Genomic DNA, 22,429 nt, shown 5'->3' with positions numbered 1-22,429 from the left:
CACCTAAGTATGAGCATTATGTTTAGAGCTCTAAAGAAAACAGATCTCAATCAGGTTTTAATCCAGGGAAAAAGGTGAGCCAAATGACTACTGCTAAGACCATAGGAAAAATTCGCCGGCAGAGTGAAACAAGGGAGGGCAAGGAGAGCATCCTCTACTCTTTGAAGTCCCTCTTCCCTCTCATCCACTTCCTCCCCACGCAGAAAATGAGCAATACAGGGGGTAGTTGAAACAACTGGAAGGTTAATGGAGCTGTTTAGGAATGAAAAGTTAAGGGGCAGAGAAAGGGAAAGAAGAAATGGATTGTGAAATGGGCCTTAGAGGATGAATGAATAGACCTTAGGAAATTGGATGTGAAGCTTGAGGAAGAAGAGTTGTATGTAAACCTAGATACAGACGTACAATATTATAGCTGGGGGAAAGAAACTTTAACTCCCAAGTTAGAAAAATGAAATAAAGGCTATACTGATAGAAGCATCAAAAGGGATTTGCTGCAGGAAGGTGGGGTGGAAGATGATCTCATGAGCTTCCTTTTTCAACTGTGTGTAAGACTAGAGGGACCAATGAATATGGAGGTCTTAATACCACCTACGAAGTTGGAAATGCAGAACTGGTCTCAGAAAACTATTTCTAAATCAAGAGCTCTGTGAAGAGTATCCATGAAATCTTGTGAACCACCCCCTCCCCCGAATCCTTGTGCAAATCTATTAATTTGTTTATATTAGGGGTTAATTTGAAATCACTTTCACTCCCATGTGCTTTTGTAGAAGGTTAGTTCAATATAAAAGATCGTTTATTATAAAGGAAGTTTCTAGACATGAAAAACAAATCATTAAACTAAGAAGGAAAAATTTCCTTGTGAGAATTTTCTGATGATTACTTAAGTCGAGAAATCATTTAACTGTTTGGAGAGTGAATAAAATGAAACAAACCCATCTATGGCTAAGAGAAACCAAAATCAAAAGGTTGAATTTAGCACCAAATATATTTTCAGTGGAAGAGAGTAAACACTATAATCAGTTGGCTAAAATCAGTCATTAATATGTGAGCTATCACCCTTATTATAATGTTCAGATAAAAAATGCCAAAAAGCAGACAATGTAAATAAGAGGGAAATTATTTATACTATCCTTAAGTGAGTATATGGTCATTTTATTAAAAACAAAGAATACAATTCCAAAGTTAAAAGCCTGAGACCTGATCAATAGGTCAACTCTATCTAGAATGTCCTTAATCGGCAAGCATATGCCACATGAATAAAACCAAGTATTTAGGTTCAGTTCAAGCAGAATTTTATTCGGCCAATGGAGTTAAGATTAGAAGAGGAAAAAAATACTACATGCCATATATTTAAGTGGTTAATTTTTTATAAGAATGAGGATTCCTGATGCCAAAACACATTTCTCCAGTAATATCAGCCTTATAATTAGGCATAACAGGTAAATGTTTCATGGTATTTAAAAGGTCTTACAGTAAAAATATCTCCATTGCCTGAAATTCTCCAGAAGAGGATATATGCCTTTGGGTCAAGATACAATCCAGCTCTCATAGTGGCATCAGTTTGGTAGAACATGAGCCAGACATAAAGGTTGCTGGACAAGGATTTCTGTTCAGAATGAAGACAGCAGAAGGAAGGGCCAGCAGCAGCAGGTGCTGTGACGGAGAGCCCAGGGCAGCCTCCCAAAAGCTAAGGACTTGGCCCTCCAAGGCAAGGGAGAAGGCAGGAGTGTGAAAGGCGCAGAGGGGAGAAGGGGGAGGGGCTGGAGGGAACCCAGGATAAATAAAACTCGCCCCACAACATCTCCCAGACTAACCTGGAATGTCAATATGCAATGGGGCAATTATGTTCTCATTTTCAACCTACCTAGTCATGGTTTTTCAGAGAGCAAATTAGTTCTTTTCAGCCCATTTCTGTTGTGACTGTTGGTGTTCTTTGTTTTTCTGCCAAATATGTGGTACCTGACAATCTCCCAACCATATCATTAGGATTAGGATGAGAATCATTAAAGCAAAAAGATCAAGCAGATAAAAGTTGTGTCTTTTACAGCAGTGCTAGGCCATCATTTGCCTGTGCTTTGTTCTCTTGTCTGCTTAGATTTTTCAGAGGCAAAAACCTACTACTTATGCAGGGAGAGGATAGGGCTGTGGGAATGACATGGTGAGGTATTATTATTATTATTATTATTATGTTAACTCTTTTATTTATACAGAAAGCTTAGGATTTGTTTTACTCAACTTAATGTCTTAAGAAATAAGATCTAGAAACTCTAAGGGCCACAGATGGTATTTGTTGGATTGCGTTCACATAAATAAAAATTTGATGAGACAACACACATATTCAATGGGCTTTCTTTGGGTTGAGTACTCAGGCCTGGACAAAATCCTAGAAAATGCTTTTTAAGGAATTCTAAACCCAATTTGTAAATAATGTGAAAAAATGAATTTTGTATATTTTGTTATGTTTATCTAAATGATCCAAAAAACCATAAAACAGCACTCTGATACTATGAGAAAACCAATGATTCTGTCTCTCCTGGAGCCCAAAACTCTCAGCCTCATAGAGGCCATTTAACATGGTACAGCTGGCCAGTGACAGCCAGGCCTCATTGGATTGCAGTTTTATGTGTTGTCTTAATATAATGTGTTTAGTCATGCCCTCTGCCTGTTTGAGGAGGTCAAATTTCAGCTTTTTGGCATAAATAAAACTGGCCTGGCACTTAGAAGACCTAGAAGTCTCAGAGACAAAGCTGTGCTCAATAGCCAACTCTGCCAACAGCTGTGGCCACAAATAAAGTAGCCATTTATTTGTGAGTAAATAGTGTGGAAAAGACAGAGGTCTTTCCAGCATGTTTTCAAACTCAAGAGTATCAGTATTATCATCTCCAAAGGACCAAAACATCTGTTGATGTATATACAGGCATGTGTTTGTATGTACACATATATTATACCACGAAATGAAAGTTCTTCTATGAAGAATGTCCACCTCTTCCCATATTTATGTGTCTTCAGCACCACACGGGAGGACAGCACCACCAGATCTGCAGCCAGGATGGGGTTCCCATTGCCCTGCCCACTAACTCTTCTTTCCAGAATGGCCTCCTAGCCATAGTCATAGAAACCCAGATCTCCAGAAAAAAACACTTGGAAAACCAAAGAAGGAAGTGATTCTCAATGTGGAGATTAAGAACGATTCTTCCAGAAAACTTAGCATTTAAATGGAGCCTGATTCAAAATAGTTGTAGAGGCACAGAACATAGGCTTCTGAACAGACATTTCTTCCTGCTAGGAAAAGAAAAGGGCTGTGTGGTAGCCTTCAGATGACCCTCCACCTCTCTTTACATTTGGTGAATATTTTACAGGCTGTAAGAAAGGAGGCATGGCCAGAGGCTTTGACAGGGTGACTGTATAAGTCAACAACTGACAAACTTCTACCTGAAAATTAAGAAATTCAGACATGATGATGCTTAGGCTATATATGAAACAGATCTGAACACCTGTCATCATATAATCAGTATATTTTTACATGTAGACTAAATAGCTGGGTGGTTGAGTTTTGCATTGCTAACCAGGAATCATTGAGGACATCAGTCTTTGTCTGTGAAAACTGTTTGTTGAATATGTACAATAACATTAGCCACTGTTAAATAAGCGCCTACTGGATACTATGTGTATATTTAAGCTCTAATCTTGATCTTATCAGCTCTTTTACCTGAAGAATAGATGCCTCATCGCTCTATGAGTGACAGAACTGGAATTTGAATCCAAAACATGACCAAAAGCTAAGATTATAGTTTATGATGAAATCAATTACTTTAATGTTAACTGTTTAAGTCATATATAACTCTTATAGGATAAACATTTACCTAATTAAAAATCGGGTCTTTTGTCTTATTTTGAGAAATCATATAACTGAAAAACCCACATGATATTTAAAAACCAATATCAATCAATCAATGGTCTATATCAATAATGTCAACATCTATTCAATTTTGAATTATTTAATTCAGAGGTTAATAGAAAAAAGTCCTAAAGTGGCAGTAATGACCAGGCATGAGTTAATATATGATGCTTCCTTACAACAAAGGCATATAACCTTATGAATTTTTAAACAAAGTTTTGCAAAATAGATTTGCTAGTTACTAACGAAAATTTATCACTCCAGATTTATCCTAAAAAATATTATGAAGTGAACGCCTTAGATCCATTTAAAACAAAATAACAAAAGCAGCACAAAAAGTAGTAAATAAAAGGTCAGAACTCTAAATGTCAGAACTAAGAAAGGGGCAATATGAATATGCCACAGAAGATAGATGATAGATAGATAGATAGATAGATATGTTGTCCAAGTCTTAAGTCAGAGTAATATTGAAAGACTTAAGAATTTGTTGTTTTGGGGTGTAGCCTTCCTTCTCTTCCATTGATAGAATTTATCTAAAACTCAGCTTGGGAAGCATTAGGATCACATTATCTCTATATAGATCATCAAAATAAAATAGTAAGTATAATTTAATAACTGTTATTGTTACCACTGTTTATGACTTATGGTTCAACCAACACTCAAACAAACATTACTCACCCTCCCTGATATTCTCCAATGCTGGTTATGAGGCGCCTGGCTGGCAACAGCTGGTTGAGCAGCAGACTCTTGGTTTCAGCTCAGGTTATGATCTCAGGGTCTTGGGATAGAGCCCCACATATCACCTAGCACAGCGTCTGCTTGTAACTCTCTGTCCCTCTCCCTCTGTTCTTCCTGCTAGTGCTCTCTCGCTCTCTCTCTCAAATAAATAGATTTTTTTTTAAAGGCCGATTATGACCCTCAGAACTCATTTATGATCCACAAAGGGGCTGCTACTCACAGTTTGAAAAATCTGTTCAGAAAACCTGTTCATGGGTGCATGACCGGTTCAGTCAGTAGAGTACGCAGCTCTTGATTTCGGGGTTGTGAGTTCAAGCCCCACATTACCCAAGTTTACTTTAAATAAACACATACATACATATAAGAGTAATTTTTAAAAGGTGCTGTACTCAGGTAGCTGTTTTGGAAAGACCTGCTTACAGAGAGACAGGGATACACACTACACTTAACAGGTGCTTTTTATGTAAATATTGGTTTAGCCAGACAACAGCATGAGAATTTCCCAACATTTTTAACTTCTAGACCAACGCTACAGAAAGTGTTTTGAAATTGGGTTTTTTAATTTTCTAAGATCAGGGAAATATCTTGCCTACTTTACCACTTGAATCTCTTATTTTGTAGTATATACTTACTTATCTTTTTCCTGTATCCTGCTGGTATAAGTGACTTCTACAGCCTCTGGACCCGCATGTTCTAACTTGTTCCAGGCTGCTGTTTACAGTGCAGGTGTTAATTACCTACGTAACAAATCCTAGCTATTGACTTCCAACAGTAAATACAACTTCGTTTCTCCCAATTAAGCTGTTTTTCTTGCTGACGAAGGTTCCAAGCCTCTTTGATTGTCCTCCCCCTTTGCAAATAATATTAAAACCACTTTGGGGGGCACCTGGGTGGCTCAGCGGGTTAAAGCCTCTGCCTTCAGCTCAGGTCATGATCCCAGGGTCCTGGAATCGAGCCCCACATTGGGCTCTCTGCTCAGCAGCGAGCCTGCTTCCTCCTCTCTCTCTCTCTGCCTGCCCCTCTGCCTCCTTGTGATCTCTCTCTGTCAAATAAATAAATAAAATCTTTAAAAACAACAACAACAACACTTTTGAAGGATACAGATGGGATGGCTTTGCGTGTTCTCAGCTCTATCACTAAAGACGGACCCTCCCACTGAAGAACAGGACCTGCCTGTATTGCTTTCCCAGAGCTTCTACAATGAAGTATCACAAACTGGGTGGGTCCAAACAACCCCAGAATATTCTCTCACAGCTCTGGAGGCTAGAAGCTGTGATCTAGGTGTCCGCCCAGCCCGGCTGCGACTTAACAGGAATCCTTCCCTGCCTTGTCCTAAGCTTCCGGTGGTTGCTCTCAATCCCTGGGATTCCTTCCTTGGCTTATAGCCAGACCACTCTGATTCCTGCCTCCACTGCCACATAGCCACCTTCCCTTTGTGTGTCTTTCTCCATCTCTCCTGGCCTCTTTAGAAGGACAGCAGTCATTGGAGTTAGGGCCCACTCTAACTGAAGATGACTCCATCTTAGACAATGACATTGACAAATACGTTCACATTCTGAGGTTCTGGGTGGACATGAATTTAGGAGGGCACTGTTCAGTCCAGGATGCTGACTTCCCAAAAGGACCAGACGTTTCTCTCTGCCAGACTTACTGAAATCAGTTGGCAACATCCACAAAAATGAGCTCCATGGCAACTTCAGGGGGAAGAGTGTGCTAACTTCAAACAGGAGGTTGAAAGAATAAAATTCTTCTACCTCTGGCAATATAGACCAGTTAATAATTCTACCTCAAACCTCAAAGTCCAGAGGGGAAAAAATGTGTTCGTTAGTGTAAAAATATTGACATTTCTGTGGAATAGTATAACCTCCAGAACACTCTCATGGGCAGTACATTATGTCACAGTCACTGCAACCCAGCAATGTAGATGAAATTGTCGTGAGTAGCCCCAGGCTACGCAAGGAGAACCACTGGCTCTGGTTCTGACTCCTAACCCAGCATGCTTTCTGCGGTCGTGCTGAAGTGTAGTATGGGCAAGTGTTTAAAGCAGCGGCTGTCACCTGCAGGCTGGACTGGAGGTCCATGTTAGCATCACCTGTGAAGCTTTTTTCTAGTAACTACACCTGCCCACCCAACCCAGAACCTCCCAACGGTGTTGAACAGCCCCACGGGGCCTAACAACCCCCTCCCATTTCCAGAACGGAGATGCATTTTAAAAATCTGTAGAAGAGCCCCCAAAGCTAATTTTTTTAATGGCATGCTTTTGTGCCTTTGGTCAGAGCTCCTTAAATTTAAATGTGCATGTGAATCCCTTGGGAACCTTGCCAAAACAGTTTCTGATTCAGCAGGCCCAGGATGGGGCCTGAGATGCTGCATTTCCAGTTAGCTCCCAGGGGATCCTCCTGGTCCAAGGATCCCATTGTGACGAGGCCTTATGTGGCCCTCCTGATAGGACCCTGGAACAACTCTCTACAGAGAACAGAACATGTCTATGTGACGGTAAGAAATAAACCACATGGGACAGCTACAAAAAGCAGGACCCTCTGCCAAGTAAACAGCTCTTCAGTTCCTAATAAGTTCAGGTGTTGCTTGAGCCCATGTACAGCATTCCACGGTGGCTGCTGTCAAAATCAGCCAAACAGAATTCAAACAAAGGCCCTTGGTGGTGAGGCTCACTGCATGCCATGAAGAAGGCCTGTCACTGTGCAAGGAAAACATCAGGGAGCTGCTGCTGCTCGCTGGCCCTGGGACCACCCAACAGTCTCCCCCTAGAAGCAGGTGTAAAGCGAACCACCCAAGTTCTCTGCAGGCCTGGCTGGCCGGGCTCTCCTCTAACGGTTCCTTTGGCAGAGCTGTTCTGCTTCAGCGTAGCCCTCACATCTCTTTGGTTTTCTGGCATTCTGTAATGTGGTCTTAATGATGCTGACCCCAAAAGTATTTTTCAGAAAAGGCTTACTGCAGAGCTGCATTAAAAGGAAAAATAATGATTGTATTACGGCTTTGGGGGTTTTGGTTTTGGTTTTGGTTTTGGTTTTTTGTCTTTTGTTTTCTTCGTGGTGTGTTTTTGGTTTTCGTTTTTCTGAAACTGCTGGGACACAGTCTTTAGGTATGGTTATAATGGTAGAAATAAATCCTTGCATTTCTCTGTTTCTGGTGATTGATGAGCTGATGAGGCCAATGAGGTGTCCAAGGAACAAAGCCAGGTCTCAATGGCATCTTAAATCTGGAAATGTAGAAGAACTTCCTTGCAGAAATGGGACGTCAGAAGTGGGTGAGAAATAGTTTAACAAATGAAGGTCCTTTCAGGGAATAGCTAGTCTAAATGGGTGCTCCCACTAGTCTTTGCCCGGTGTGATTTCAGAATGCACACTTAAAGTAAAATTTTATAAAAGAAAATAGCTGTGGCAAATAATAGTGTGTGTCCCATAATGTTTTCACGTACAAATAAACCATTGTTTACCTCTGAGAGAAATTTTTCTCTTTCTATTCCAAACCCTGAAGAGCTTATTGGAATTTCTTTTGATATGAAGAAATATTGTTTTCAAAGATAGGGATGATTTCAGGCAAGGATCACTTGGAGTTTTCTACCCACACAAGATATTCACAGAGATGCATCAGGGCTTCTGTGTTCCTGGTAACTTTAGTCCTAAACATGGGGGGTTCCTAGATTCACCATCGTCATAGTGAGGCTGAGATTCCACCTTATAAATAATTTCGTGACGTACTTCCTTCATGAATCCCTTTCCCGGTGCCACTGCCATAGAAACCTCTCCTCTTATCTTCAGTTGCTCTCCTACCCCAATCAGCCCCACACACTGTAATTAGTGATCTCTCCAAAATGCAAATCTGAGCGTGCTGTTCCTTGCTTAAATTTTGGTTTGTTTTTGTTTTGTCTTGACTCCTTAACTGTAGCATCCTCAACCTTCAGCAAGCATCAGAATCACCCAGAGGATTTGCTAAAGCATAGATCTCTGGGCCTTTCCCCAGAGTTTCTGATTCAGTAGGTATGGAGTGGGGCCTGAGAATTTGCTGTTCTGACAAGTCACCTCAAAATGCTGATGCTGCTAGTCTGGGACCACGCTTGGAGAAAAACTGACCTTTGGGGGAATCCCACCAAACTCTTCATCAGTGCATCGAGTGCTCTACAGAATTTGTCCATTGCCTAACTTCCCATAAACACCCACCCCCACTCATCTCTGTGCCTCCACCTGCATCCAGTCCCACTATACTACTCTGTTCCCTGAAATCGGCATCGTGGGAAGGTTGTACAAGTAGCACACTGCACAAATGATGGAAGCGCCATTCTCACAATCTCTTTATTGGTACCCTCTGAGGTTGAGACGTGCACAGCCTACACCCTTACACATAGCAGCCCTGAGATCACCACGGACTCCTCCATACCATGCCTTCTTATAGATGTCCCCAGCCATACAAAATTACTTGAAACTTTCTGAGGAAACCATATGTTTAAAGCCTTTGCTCACCTAGTCCTTTTGGCCTATAATGCCCTTTATCCTATTCTCTGCACGGGAACTTCTGCTCATCCTTTAAGGCCTCCCGCTCAAAGAGAAGATTTATGATTAGAATTGTCCTAAGAGGAGCACCTGGGTGGCACGGTCGTTTAAGCATCTGACTCTTGGTTTGGGCTCAGGTCATCATCTCCAAGTCGTGAGATGAGCCCCACGTCTGGCTCTGTCCTGAACATGCAGTCGACTTCAGATTCTTTTTCCCCTTTCCTTCTCCCTCCCCCCTGACCCTCCCCATGCCCACTTGTGTGCTCTTTCTCTAAAATAAATAAATAGAATCTTTAAAAAGAGTTGTCCTTAGAGCAAAAAATAAATAAATAAAATTTCCAACAGGAAAAGGAAGAATGTTCTAAGATTTGGATACAACTGTAAATACTCTAGTGTCCAAAACACTCTAAGTGTTCAATCTGTTTTTTCTACCTCAGGTTTTCATGAATTATGGTTTTCAAAGAAATAGAAAGTTGAGAAGAAGGAAAAAATAGAGGGAAACTTATTTCCATCAATTTTATCCTAGTCTGCACGTCTCTCAGATGTGTATTTATATGGATATGATATTTTAACATGTTTATTTGTAAATAAACATTTTCCGTGGAATAGGTAGCATTCTTAAGTTTATACTTCTGTGACCTTTTTTACTTTTCTGTGATGCTTGACTTTTGTTTACATGAAATGGTGATGTGGTGTGCACAGGTATTTATACGTATATATGTCGATATGCGTGTTCATGAGTATGTGTATGTGTGTAATTGTTTTAAATTAAGGTGTAATTGACGTGTAACATTCTGTTAGTTTCAGATGTAAAACATAACGATTGGATATTTGTATACACTGTGAAATGATCACCACAGTAACATCAGTACAACACAGTAACACAGTAACAGTTAACATCTGTCCCCGCACATAATGTGGGGTTACCAAAAAATATTGTTCTTATAATGAGAACTTTTAAGATCTCCTCCCACGGTGCCTGGGTGGCTCCGTTGGTTAAGTGCCTGCCTTCGGCTCAGGTCATCATCCTAGAGTCCTGGGATCGAGACCACATCAGGCTCCCTGCTTGTCAGGGAGTCTGCTTCTTCCTCTGACCCTCCCCCTTCTCACGGTCTATCTCTTTCTCTCTCTCTCCCTCAAATAAATAAATAAACTCTTAAAAAAAAAATCTCCTTCCTTCTCAACGATGCCATATAGCAAGTGTGGCACACAGTCATTAACTGCAGTCCCCGTGCTCCACACGACATTGCCATGCCTGATTTTCTAACTGGAAACCTGTACCCTTCGACCACCTTCACCCATTTCTTCTCCTCTTGCAACCACCAGTCTGTCCTCTGTATCTATGAGGGTTGTTTGGTTTTGCTTTAGTTTGAGATTTTGCATACAAGTGAAGTCAAATGATATTTGTCTTTTTTGCATGTGTTTTTAATGGATAACCTACATGATCGATTCTTCTCAGTGGGTTAACATTGTATTGCACATACCAGAATCTACCCTGATCTGTACATTGACCTATCACTTCATTAACTGGCTGAATTACTGCAGATTCCACATCAGACTCAGAGAAAAAAAAAATGTGACACAGAATATATACAGTACTTTTCCTTAAGAAAATGTATCCTTCTGGGCGCCTGGGTGGCTCAGTGGGTTAAGCCGCTGCCTTCGGCTCAGGTCATGATCTCAGGGTCCTGGGATCGAGTCCCGCATCGGGCTCTCTGCTCTTCAGGGAACCTGCTTCTCTCTCTCTCTCTCTCTCTGCCTGCCTCTCCATCTACTTGTGATCTCTGTCTGTCAAATAAAGAAATAAAAATCTTAAAAAAAAAAAAAAAAAAAGAAAAAAGAAAATGTATCCTTCTGTGAAGGTGAAGTCCAAAGCTAGTATAGAGTCTCAAGCGGGCTTCTTAAAGAATAAGGTTAAAAAGAAAACAGCAATGTACTCAGCATAATGAAAGTAGTACTGAATAATAAAACGGATAGCTTAAACCTAGGAAAAAGTTATGTTGCTGAACTTGTAAAGCTGGTCTGTTATCATAAAATGATCTATGTTTAAGATGAATTTCTTTTGCTAAAAAAATTCTTTTGCTGGTTAAAACTTTTAGGTTGACTTTCGACCACATGGAAGTGAGGGAACATGGCTAGGAACCTGTCTGATTCATCTGGGTGCCGTTAGGCTTTGTAATAAATTCTATGAAAAATAACCTAAAAAGAGGTTACTCAGTCATTGGAGTGTATTACATGAAAGGGATCTCCATCTCACTGTTGCTCCTTTCTTTTGAAGAGTTACTCTGAAGACTATTAAAGTTTCCTTCACTAGCCTCCTACCTAACTTACTTCCTAAAACCTAACCTTTTAAAATACAGAAATATATCATGGGTAGTGAAACAAACCTTCTTCCAAGAGATACCAAGAGACTGTCAAATCAGTAACTTTAATCGTAAGATAACCAGAAACTCTTCTCTCAAAGTAGTTTTGTATGTGAGAATTGAAAACCAAAAGAACTCCTTACCCCAAATGAAAGGCATTATTCAGGAGGACAGTGACCTCAGCTTCGGAATGGATGACTCCTCATTCAACAGCATACATATACGGATAGGGGAGGGTTGAATTCCTGGGTTCCTGTTATCTATGAGATCAAAATAATTGACAAACGACTGAACCTTTCAGTGATGCTCCTTCTTTGCAATGTGTCATGTGGTGTTAGCATGTAAGGGCTTCACACTTGTGTGTGCAAATCAGCTGCAGTACTTAAGAACAGAACATTCTGGAAAAGAGCTAGTAGGCAACTAAGAGCCACCAGGGTACAGGACAGTACCATGTGTTATAGGAATATGAAAACTAGAACTGCCAACTTAGATCAGAGAACAAAGGATTTCCTTTCTGGTTTGCTGTGGTTAATAGTGTCCTGAGAAATAGCAAGAAAGAGAAGATTGGTGGGTGAAAATCATGATATTCTAATGAACTTCTAGATTCTTCCCTCAACAAATGGTTTAAAATTTGGCTTATATGCTCATGCTTTGTCCTTTTCATAGAAATAGAAAATTATCCATGTTCCTAATAGTGTTTGTCACAGGGCTCTTCCTTCCTCTCAGTTTAAATAAGCTGGTTCTCTCCTGAACATTCTTCTTTTTTTAAAAAATATTTATTTATTTATTTGGCAGACAGATATCATAAGTAGGCAGAGAGGCGGGCAGAGAGAGGGGAAACCAGGCTCCCTGCTGAGCAGAGAGCCCACTGTGGGGCTCTATCCCAGGATCCTGGGATCATGACCAGAGCCAAAGGCAGAGGCTTTAAGCCACTGAGCCACCCAGGTGCCCCTCTCCTGAACATTCTTAATAATCATGTTCTGTATGTCATTTTCTATTGCTCATCAGGTTTTTTTTGTTTCATGTATTATATCCCACTAGGAGGAGAAAGCAGGAATGCTATGTAGTTAAGAGCTTGTAACTCACTTTTAACTTTCAGCATGTATTTGTGAAGGAAGGAAGGAGAGATTAGGGGAGAAGGGAGAGAGAGAATGTACCTACACTGACCTTCAGTGCAAGGCACAGAAGTTTCCATGTGTTTTTGTGGAGTGTTGAATGTCAGTGACTTTAAAGCAGATATGAAACTGTATCTAAATGGGGGATTAACCATCTAAGTATTTTTTATTTCTTCTTGATGCTGGTCAAAGGCTTTATCCAGGTCCATCTCCAGCATTTCCATCCAACGGTACATGTTATGGGATGCTTCATGTGCATGATCTAGTTTGATCCTTAACAACCCTGTGAGACCGGCAAGGCAAATGTGGGACACCCCATTTTTCAAATAAGGGAACTGAAGCTAACAAAGGGAACTGAACTCTAACAAAGGTAGAGGCATGTGTTTTCATGCCCTGTCCTGTATTCTTTCCACCACAAACCACCCATTAATACCATTAGATCCCTTTAGAGAATATAACATTGACAAGTTGGTACAATTGAGGCAAGTCTCCAGCTGCCTTACTTCCTCTCACAAACAGATATCAATGCTACCAGTTTTTGGTACCTCTTAATGCAAGTGCTAGGAGTCCTGATTTTTTTTTTAAGATTTTATTTATTTATTTGACAGAGAGAGATACAGTTAATTTCTGTGTTTATATGAAGAATTGAAATCATTATCCAGGTGATTTAAAAGGAAATTTTTATCCTGAAAGAATGTCTATTCTCAGTAACTAAATGCTTGGAACATAGCAGTGCAGTACCTTTCAAAGTCTTCTCCTTTGACGTTTCATTTCTTCAGCAATAAAAGTGTATTTTGGCCATTCAGCCAAATGACAGAATCAGTTGTGACTTGTCCTTGGTTTGGTTTGCAGACATGGCAGGAATTAACAGAACAGTGGTGGTTTAGAAAGAGAATCATTACGCGTGAGAGGTGAGAGGGACTGTGGAGATGATCTAATCCAAGTCTCCAGGGAAGTTGGCCAGTCTCACACAGATAATTGTTTGCAATTTCTGCATGTCCACGTCCCTTGCCATATGCAAACCTAAGTCTGCTTGCTAGAGCGGAGAGATAGCCAGCTCTGCAGGCCAGTGAGTGGAGGTGATGGTCATTAAAAATAAGCCTGTGCACAGTTAGGATAAAAGAAGCAGAGCCTAAATGCCATAGGGTTTGCTGTACTAAAAAATGTTTAGAAGTATATCCTGTAGTTTAGAGCAAAATGTCACATTTGTTATATTTATTTTGTTTTAAAACTCTACAATAAAACCATCAACTCCTGAGGTGCCTGGGTGGCTTAGTGGGTTAAAGCCTCTGCCTTCGGCTCAGGTCACGATCCCAGGGTCCTGGGATGAAGTCCCATATCAGGCTCTCTGCTCAGCAGGGAGCCTGCTTCCTCCTCTCTCTGCCTGCCTCTCTGCCTACTTGTGATCTCTGTCTACCAAACAAATAAAAAAATATTTAAGATTAAGGTTTGAGAACAATGGGAGGAAGCACTTTTTTGCTTAGTAAAGATTGTGCATCTGGGACACACTCTTCTTGGTGAAGCAGGAAGCCTCTCTGGCCTAGATTAGGTCTGGCTTGGTTTCATTTGACCTTTATGTATGATCTTGGAAGCTGTCATTGGTCTCCGTTATTATCGGTAGCTCGGAGAAAAATATGCTGACAGTGACTATTTAATTTAAAGATTTAGCGTCTGGTAAACATTTCAAAGGACAATGATTAAACAGCTTGAAACCCCACAGCTCAATAAATCCAGATCATGAAAAAATTAGTTTGCCTCTAACTGACATTAGGACTTGTAAACAAAAGTCGATTCCTGTTCTTTCTCCCTCGGTTTCCCTCTCTTTACTCTTGTAAATTTCTCTTCTTCTGGGTTACTCTCCTTTTCTCCTCTCCTGTCTCCTTTATACCTTTCATTGTTTTTTGTTCCTGTTCTTTCAGCTTCCATCTCTCCCCTCAAATCCCCATTAAGTAAAATTTCAGTATAACATATGTCAGAGCGTGTTACAGATATTGAATAAAGATTTATTTAAGTTAAGTTCCTTAACTTAAAGAACAGTATTTTACTATTAGTACTTTATATATTTTTCTTGAACAAAACTAAGGTAAGTACTTTTTACTTGAGTAGACCTCAGAATTTCCTTGAAAAATGTGGATCAGTGCCCTCAAACCTTCATCTTCGTGTTCGGCCTATAAGGAAGTCGCTACTTGGGCTGTCTATGTGGTGCCTGGCTTCACAGATTTCCCACATACCTGTTCTTGGCCTTTGTCTTTCCAGACTGAAGTTTGGTTCACTCCAACCTCTCATAATACAAGTGCTCATTTGCCAATATTTGGGAGTCATGTAATCTTCACAACAACAATGAAACAGCTCTGACCATTGTCTTGGTTCTACAGATTTGTAAACTGAGAGAATGAGAGGTTGAAAACCTGCCCAAGATCACAGAGGAAGGGATAAAACCCGGTTCAGAGCTCAGACCGACTAAAATCCTACCATCTCATCTTCTCGCTTCTTTCTGAGCTCTTCCTCTTTCCTGCCACATCTGACCTTGTGCTTTTTCCTCCATGTAAAATGTCTTCCCTGCACCAAAATCATCGTGGATGGTCGACAAGCTCTTATTTATGAAGAGTTCATTCTTGACCGAAAGAAGTTAGCTGTAGTCTTCCCTTCCCACATGATGCTGGCCAGAAGTCCCCACATCCCAGGATGAAGGCTTTCCTGATTTGGTTCTGCCATCAGTGCTTACCGTAGAAATGGTATTTGTTGTACGAGAAACACTGGTGTACCCAGTGCTGTATTACCGCTCATGTGCAGGTCTGCATTCGTGGTTTCAGTTGTAGAATAAAACTTCTAGAAACCATGACTTCTGTCTAGCATATGTGGCATGTCACGCGATTCACTTAAAGAAACACAAACCAGGTGGTTAAGAGAAAAAAAGTAACAAAACTGAGAGAAGAGAGACTGGTTGCCAAAGCGATTCCAAAGGATGGTTATTCAACACAAGAATAAAGGCAGGGGCGGGGGATGGATTTTCTTTTTCTTTTTTTTTTTTTTTTCCCCAAATTGTTTAGGCCCCGGAATTTAAATGGGTACTACATTGTGCTTCTAAGTGAAATGAACTCAGAAAAAGTGAATGTGTTTGCATTAGTTAGAGAATTTTCAGCTATAAAGTTACCTTCCTGGAATATCTTTGAGTAGTTCATATCACTGAAAAAAAAAAACAGTGAATCCATATGTCTCCCAGCTGCCTAGGCAACGAAGAGGATTTGCTAACTTGGGCTTCCTTCTCTTTTCCAGATCTTGGCCATCGTGTCTATCCTGTTCATCGTACTCTCCACCATCGCTCTGTCTCTCAACACTCTACCAGAGCTGCAGGCAACAGACGAGTTTGGCCAACCCAACGACAACCCCCAGTTAGCCCACGTGGAGGCTGTGTGTATTGCTTGGTTTACCATGGAGTACCTTTTACGCTTCCTGTCCTCACCAAACAAGTGGAAGTTCTTCAAAGGCCCCCTAAATGTCATAGACTTGCTGGCCATCTTGCCATATTACGTCACCATCTTCCTCACAGAGTCCAACAAGAGCGTGCTGCAGTTCCAGAACGTGAGGCGCGTGGTTCAGATCTTTCGGATCATGAGGATCCTCAGGATCCTGAAACTCGCCAGGCATTCCACAGGCCTGCAGTCCCTGGGGTTCACCCTCAGACGGAGCTACAACGAATTGGGCTTACTGATCTTATTTTTGGCCATGGGGATAATGATATTTTCCAGCCTGGTATTTTTTGCAGAGAAGGACGAAGACGCTACCAAGTTCACCAGTATACCAGCATCGTTTTGGTGGGCCACCATCACCATGACCACCGTGGGCTATGGTGACATTTACCCGAAAACACTACTAGGGAAAATCGTGGGAGGCCTCTGCTGTATTGCCGGGGTTCTGGTTATTGCCCTTCCCATCCCGATCATTGTGAACAATTTTTCTGAATTTTACAAGGAGCAGAAACGCCAGGAGAAGGCAATTAAAAGGAGAGAAGCTCTTGAGCGGGCCAAGAGGAACGGAAGCATTGTTTCCATGAACCTAAAAGATGCTTTTGCTCGCAGCATGGAACTGATAGATGTGGCCGTGGAGAAGACAGGAGAGTCGGCCAGTACTAAGGACTCAGCTGATGATAATCACCTGTCCCCAAGCCGGTGGAAGTGGGCCAGGAAAGCTCTGTCGGAAACAAGCTCCAACAAATCTTTCGAGAATAAGTACCAGGAGGTTAGCCAGAAAGACTCCCACGACCAGCTGAACAACACTTCTTCCTCCAGCCCGCAGCATCTGAGTGCCCAGAAACTTGAGATGCTGTACAACGAGATCACCAAGACGCAGCCTCACGCCCACCTGAACCCGGACTGCCAGGAGCAGCCCGAGAGGCCCTCTGCATACGAGGAGGAGATCGAGATGGAAGTAGTGGTGTGCCCGCAGGAGCAGCTGGCCGTGGCGCAGACCGAGGTCATCGTGGACATGAAGAGCACCTCCAGCATTGACAGCTTCACCAGCTGCGCCACCGACTTCACGGAGACCGAGAGGTCGCCGCTGCCGCCGCTGTCCGCCTCCCACTTGCAGATGAAGTTCCCACCCGACCTTCCGGGGACGGAAGAGCACCAAAGAATCAGGGGGCCCCCATTTCTAACACTGAGCAGAGAGAAAGGGCCCGGGGCCAGGGATACCATCCTGGAATACGCTCCAGTCGACATCACTGTGAGCCTTGATGCCAGCGCTTCCCAAAGTGGGCTCCACGGCCCTTTGGCGTCGGACGGTACCTCCGAGAGCCCTAAGAGTTCGCTGAAAGGCAGCAACCCCCTAAAATCCAGATCGCTCAAAGTGAACTTTAAGGAAAACAGAGGCGGTGCCCCGCAGACCCCGCCCAGCACCGCCAGGCCACTGCCGGTCACCACGGCTGACTTTCCCCTCACCACCCCGCAGGTCATCAGCACCATTCTCCTTGAAGAAACCTCCTCCCAGGGAGACAGACCCTTGCTGGGCGCCGAGGTGTCCGCACACTGTCAGGGACCTTCCAAAGGGCTGACCCCTCGGTTTCCCAAGCAGAAACTCTTTCCTTTCTCGTCAAGAGAGAGGAGGAGCTTCACCGAAATAGACACTGGCGAAGACGATGACTTCTTAGAGCTCCAGGGGCCCAGGCAGGACGAGCAGGCAGACTCCAGCCCCAACTGCTTTGCAGATAAACCTAGTGATGGAAGAGACCCTTTGAGAGAAGAGGCCTGTGTGGGCTCTTCCTCCCCCCAGGACACAAGTCACAACTGTAGGCAAGACATTTACCATGCTGTGGCGGAAGTAAAAAAGGACAATAATAGTCAAGAAGGGTGCAAGATGGAAAACCACTTGTTTGCCCCAGAAATTCATTCCAACCCAGGAGACACAGGTTATTGTCCCACACGTGAAACCAGCATGTGACTAGTTACAAAAGCAATAATAATAATAATAATAATAATAAAAACTTGTTTCTTAAAAATGAGGTAATAATGCCTGTGAACTAAAAACATGGGAAGCCCCCTCCCACAAAAAAAAAAAGTGCATAAAATGTTATTTTTGCATGGCATGAACAGTTTAGTTTAAGTACTGTTAAAATAAAGAGTCAAGACTGCATTTTGTAATGAACAGAAATGACTGAGGAACAGTGAACAAATAAAGAGAGCTCTATTATAGGAACCAGTATTCTGCAATGTCTGACATTTTTGATCCTTTCATTTCAAATTGTAGACGGATTTCAACTTTTAACTTTTCTGTTACAATGAATTTTAGAATTTGCACATGAAAGGATGAAATGTCACCGCATACATTCATAATTAGGAGGACCAAGGTGCTTTGAGCTTGCAAAATGCGTAACTTTGTAAATAATGGGACCCGGGATGCAAAATTGTCAAGAACATATGGAAACAAGTTTCTGAGACACAGATACTTCCTTCACAGCTACTGCCTGGAGGAGCTGTACAGACTTCCTGTTGCAAAATTGCAACCTCTTCTTAAACCATCTCACATATCTTGCTTTGGGTTATAAAGCTCTTAAAAGTCATTTGTTTAAAGGAATACAGTATTTTTATTGTGATATAATTCATAGGGTGCATTTTTCTTTTGTGCTTTTGCTTAGTTGTGGCACTTGTGGTTTTATTTATAAATCATGAAAATAGGCAAGATTTAATGACCAGATATAGACAAATTTGGAATTTAAGCTTGAAATTTTGCCAATTATATATCTAATTTTGCCACAGCCTAAAACCCTGAAAATATGTCAAAGGTTATATCATACAACTAAACTTTTTTTTTCTTTTAACACACTCCACATTTGGAAATTTAGGTGGTTTTTGTTTTTTTGTTTTTTAGTTGTATGTTGACCATCGAAAGATGACAGTATTTTCCACTAGAAGCCAACATAAACTTTTCTGTCTGAGAACTAAAGATAGAATGTAGATATGCCAAAATGGGAATTCCAAAAAGTGACTTCTGACAAACTGAAAGCTGTCTTTAAGTCAGACTGCCACCCCTCTCACAGTTAGTTGGGTTCAGAAATGAGTTACCATAAAAAGAGTCGTAGGCTGGTAACGGTAGCCCAGTAATTCCCAGTGTGGGGAGGGAACATGGCTGCTCGAGGAGCCCTACAGAAGCCAGTTGGCACCAGCAATTAGAAACACCCCTTCATGTTTCCAACGTCCCAAGCATCACCAGGACTACCCTTGTGGAAAGCCACATCCAGCATTTTCTACTGAAAACACTGAAATCCAGAGGAGTTGAGACACGTTCTGGTGCTTATCCTGTTGGTCAAGTCTGTGCTAAGAACCTAGGTTGTTTGAATCCATTTTGCTTCACAGGAAATGAAGGTTCTGGTTCCAGATACGTGACTACTAGATGTGCGATTCTGGATAGGCCTTGAAAAAACCTCTGAGTCTCTGTTTTACCCCCAATAAACCCAAGACAGAATTCTTTCTCAGCTCCCTTAAGACTTCATGGTTAAGACGATTCCTTGGTCTCTCAGGAATGTTCAAGTTTTGCCTCAGCAGAATGCATTTTGTACGTATGTGTGCACATGCGTGTGTGAGTGTGTGTGTGTGTGTGTGTGTGTGTGTGTGTGTAGTTCATGGAAAGTGTTGGGAAAATTCCGGACCAAATCTAAAGCACAACTTTTGTTTAAAGAAAAAACAAATTCTAAATTGTATTCTGTTTTTTAAATTACCATAAAATCACTGGCAAAAAACAACCCAAATGTTTAGAATTTAAGGCTTTAGGAACAGAATTTATTAACAGAATCTGGTCATTATATCTCAGATAAGAAAACAGTTTTGTTCTTAGCTGAAATCCAAGCATCCCTACTGCTAAAAGCAATTTTAAATATTTTTCACTGCGCTTAGAATTTCTTAATGGTTTTCATGTTTGTCTCAAGATATAACCTTGATGGGTTTATGGTCATTAACCATTGGTTATTTACAGTACTCATACTCACTTCAGTGTCTAAAATGAAATATTGATCTGTTTTTGTAAATCTAGAGTGTTGGAATTTTCTACATGTAGTTTTGCAAGTCAAACGGGTATGTCTGCTGTTAGATGAATAGCAAATAAGTTATGAAAATCATTTTCTTTATGTAGTCTTAGAAAGCAACTATTTTCTAATGTCTCTGTATTGTTATATCTCAATTTGGTTTTTTTTTTTTTCATTTATCTGTCTGCACAGGTGGATTTGTCTTTTTGCCCTGATAGTTCACTAATGCCCACTTTCATGCGTCCATTAGGCTTTCTACTAAGAACCCCTCTCCAGAATGCTTGATGTTAGAAACCTTACCTAGATAAGGAATCCTAGACATCCCAACCTGGAGGCATTTTCCCTGAAAACATTTTTCCCTTTAATATCTTTTAAGTTCCAGAGAACTTTGAAGTCCATCTTATGGAAGCTTAACCTTCCATTCTTCTTAGCCCCTCTAAGCCAAAAGTCTTCAGGTAGGAGAACAATAAAATGCTCCTCTAAAAAAAAACAAAAACAAAACAAACTTTGTTGTTTCACAGGGAGGCAGTTTGGGAACGGAGGGCTCCCAGAGTGCACTTCTGCAGCACTTCTGAAACCTTTTCAATGAACTGCAGCTGGCGCAGGGAATGAACGTGTGTACGCCTGAAATGGTCTGCAACTATACCAAGCACAGAATTCTTTTGAAGTCTTATTTTTACATTAAAAATTCATGTAAATGCTGCATTTTACTCCATATGTTTCAATATAAAAGAAATGATGTTTTATATTGCTTATTGACTAGTAAAATCGATACTCTTATGACTTCATATACCTCTTTTGTACCCTTCGGAAAATATATCCCTAGTTGAAGAAGCACTGCGTGAATGACGGGCGTGCAGACTGGTTCCTTAAGACGCGCTGGCGGTTTTTGCTACTGGGAAAGGGTACTCATTGGGAGCTAGCCCAGTGACCAGAGACAAAATTCAGTGAGTAGAGACTATTTGAATGAACTCAAAATAACATGATCTCAAGAATGGTTTATTTGATTCTTCTAGCTATCTTAACAACTAGTGCAATGACCAGAAGATCATCTTTGCTTAAAGACTGAGATCAATCATAAAAGTATGGAAATGGATACGTGGGTTGGATCACAAATACAAGAGTAACAGAATTGAGTGCCTGGAGTTGATCTAATTTGTCTCTAAATATTTCCACTAGAAATTTCTCCACTCTGGCAAAACCAACTGCTTTGAAGCAAGCATTTAGATCAAGCATTATCCTGATGTGACTAGATCTGGTAACAAGAAGAGTATATGCCAAGTATCTGTTCCCACTAATTTCTTGTCAAAACAGTCTCACTCACATGTAGACACAGGCTGGGGAAAGCCAACAACTCAATTACTTTCTCTTGAAATTTGAAGAGGGAAAAAAAAAGCCTTATGTATGTAGAGTAACTTATAGTTTCTTCTTGAACTTAACTCTTCACAGCAGCCTTCTGAATTAGGTATTACTTATCAATAAAGGACCAGAGAGGCTATGCATTTTGTTCAAGTTGACACAGGTCACTGGCGAATAATAGTGACCTGGCTTCATCCATGATGTCTGGCGTCAAGTCCATCACTCCAATGTACCAGAGTATGTTTCGTTAGGTATTTTTCCTGTTAGTATCTGAAATTATGTAAAAACAAACAAACAAAAACACTGGAGATGCATTTATAGTCACGCAATTTGCTTATAGCAGCAGTAACCCATACCAAATGGTAATGATTGAAGATAACTGACATTGACCGTCTTTTTAGCACATGCATTTGCCAACTTAGAATTCTGGTCATAAGATCCACACCCTCAGATGAAAGAAAAGAATTCATATCTCGTGATGTAACATGACATACATATGAGGCAGAGGGCTGAAGGAAGACACCTGTTTTTCTGAAACAAAAAACAAGCAGAATTGTAGAGCTACTTCTAGACTAATTGCACAAATTTTGTCCAATTGAACTTGTCATTTCATTGTTCATCCATTCAGCAAACACTAGGTGAGCACCCCTCTATTACTAAATACTAGGTATTATACCCTTAAATACTAGGTTGGCACCTCATATTCCAGAGAAGGCACTGTGCTTGGTGCTAGGATACAACTCTGGGCCTCATATTGCTTACTGCCTGACCCATTTACAACCAGGCTGAGGATCATTTGGGTGACTGAAAAATGTCTCTTCTCAGTATGGAAAAAGTCACTCAGTTATCAAACCAGGGAAGCAAATGACAAGAACAAGTGAAATGCTTTTCCAGCAAACTGTTTTCCTAAGAAATAGACAGATGGCATAAAG

At 41.1% G+C, this 22,429-nt stretch overlaps 1 protein-coding gene across 1 annotated transcript in view; it reads left to right on the top strand.

The window, feature by feature from the left end:
* The window catches only part of KCNB2 (potassium voltage-gated channel subfamily B member 2), a 397,071-nt gene extending 376,150 nt beyond the window's left edge, over positions 1–20,921 (top strand). The window contains exon 3 of the mRNA XM_059166232.1: positions 15,902–20,921. Within this exon, the coding sequence (XP_059022215.1) occupies positions 15,902–18,061 (2,160 nt within the window). The 3' untranslated portion in view covers positions 18,062–20,921. The remainder of the gene's footprint in view (positions 1–15,901) is intronic.
* Positions 20,922–22,429: the final 1,508 nt, after the last annotated feature.

Source organism: Mustela lutreola, chromosome 3, assembly GCF_030435805.1.
Source record: "Mustela lutreola isolate mMusLut2 chromosome 3, mMusLut2.pri, whole genome shotgun sequence".
Classification (NCBI taxonomy): Eukaryota; Metazoa; Chordata; class Mammalia; order Carnivora; family Mustelidae; genus Mustela; species Mustela lutreola.
This window is presented reverse-complemented; position numbering and strand designations above follow the sequence as displayed.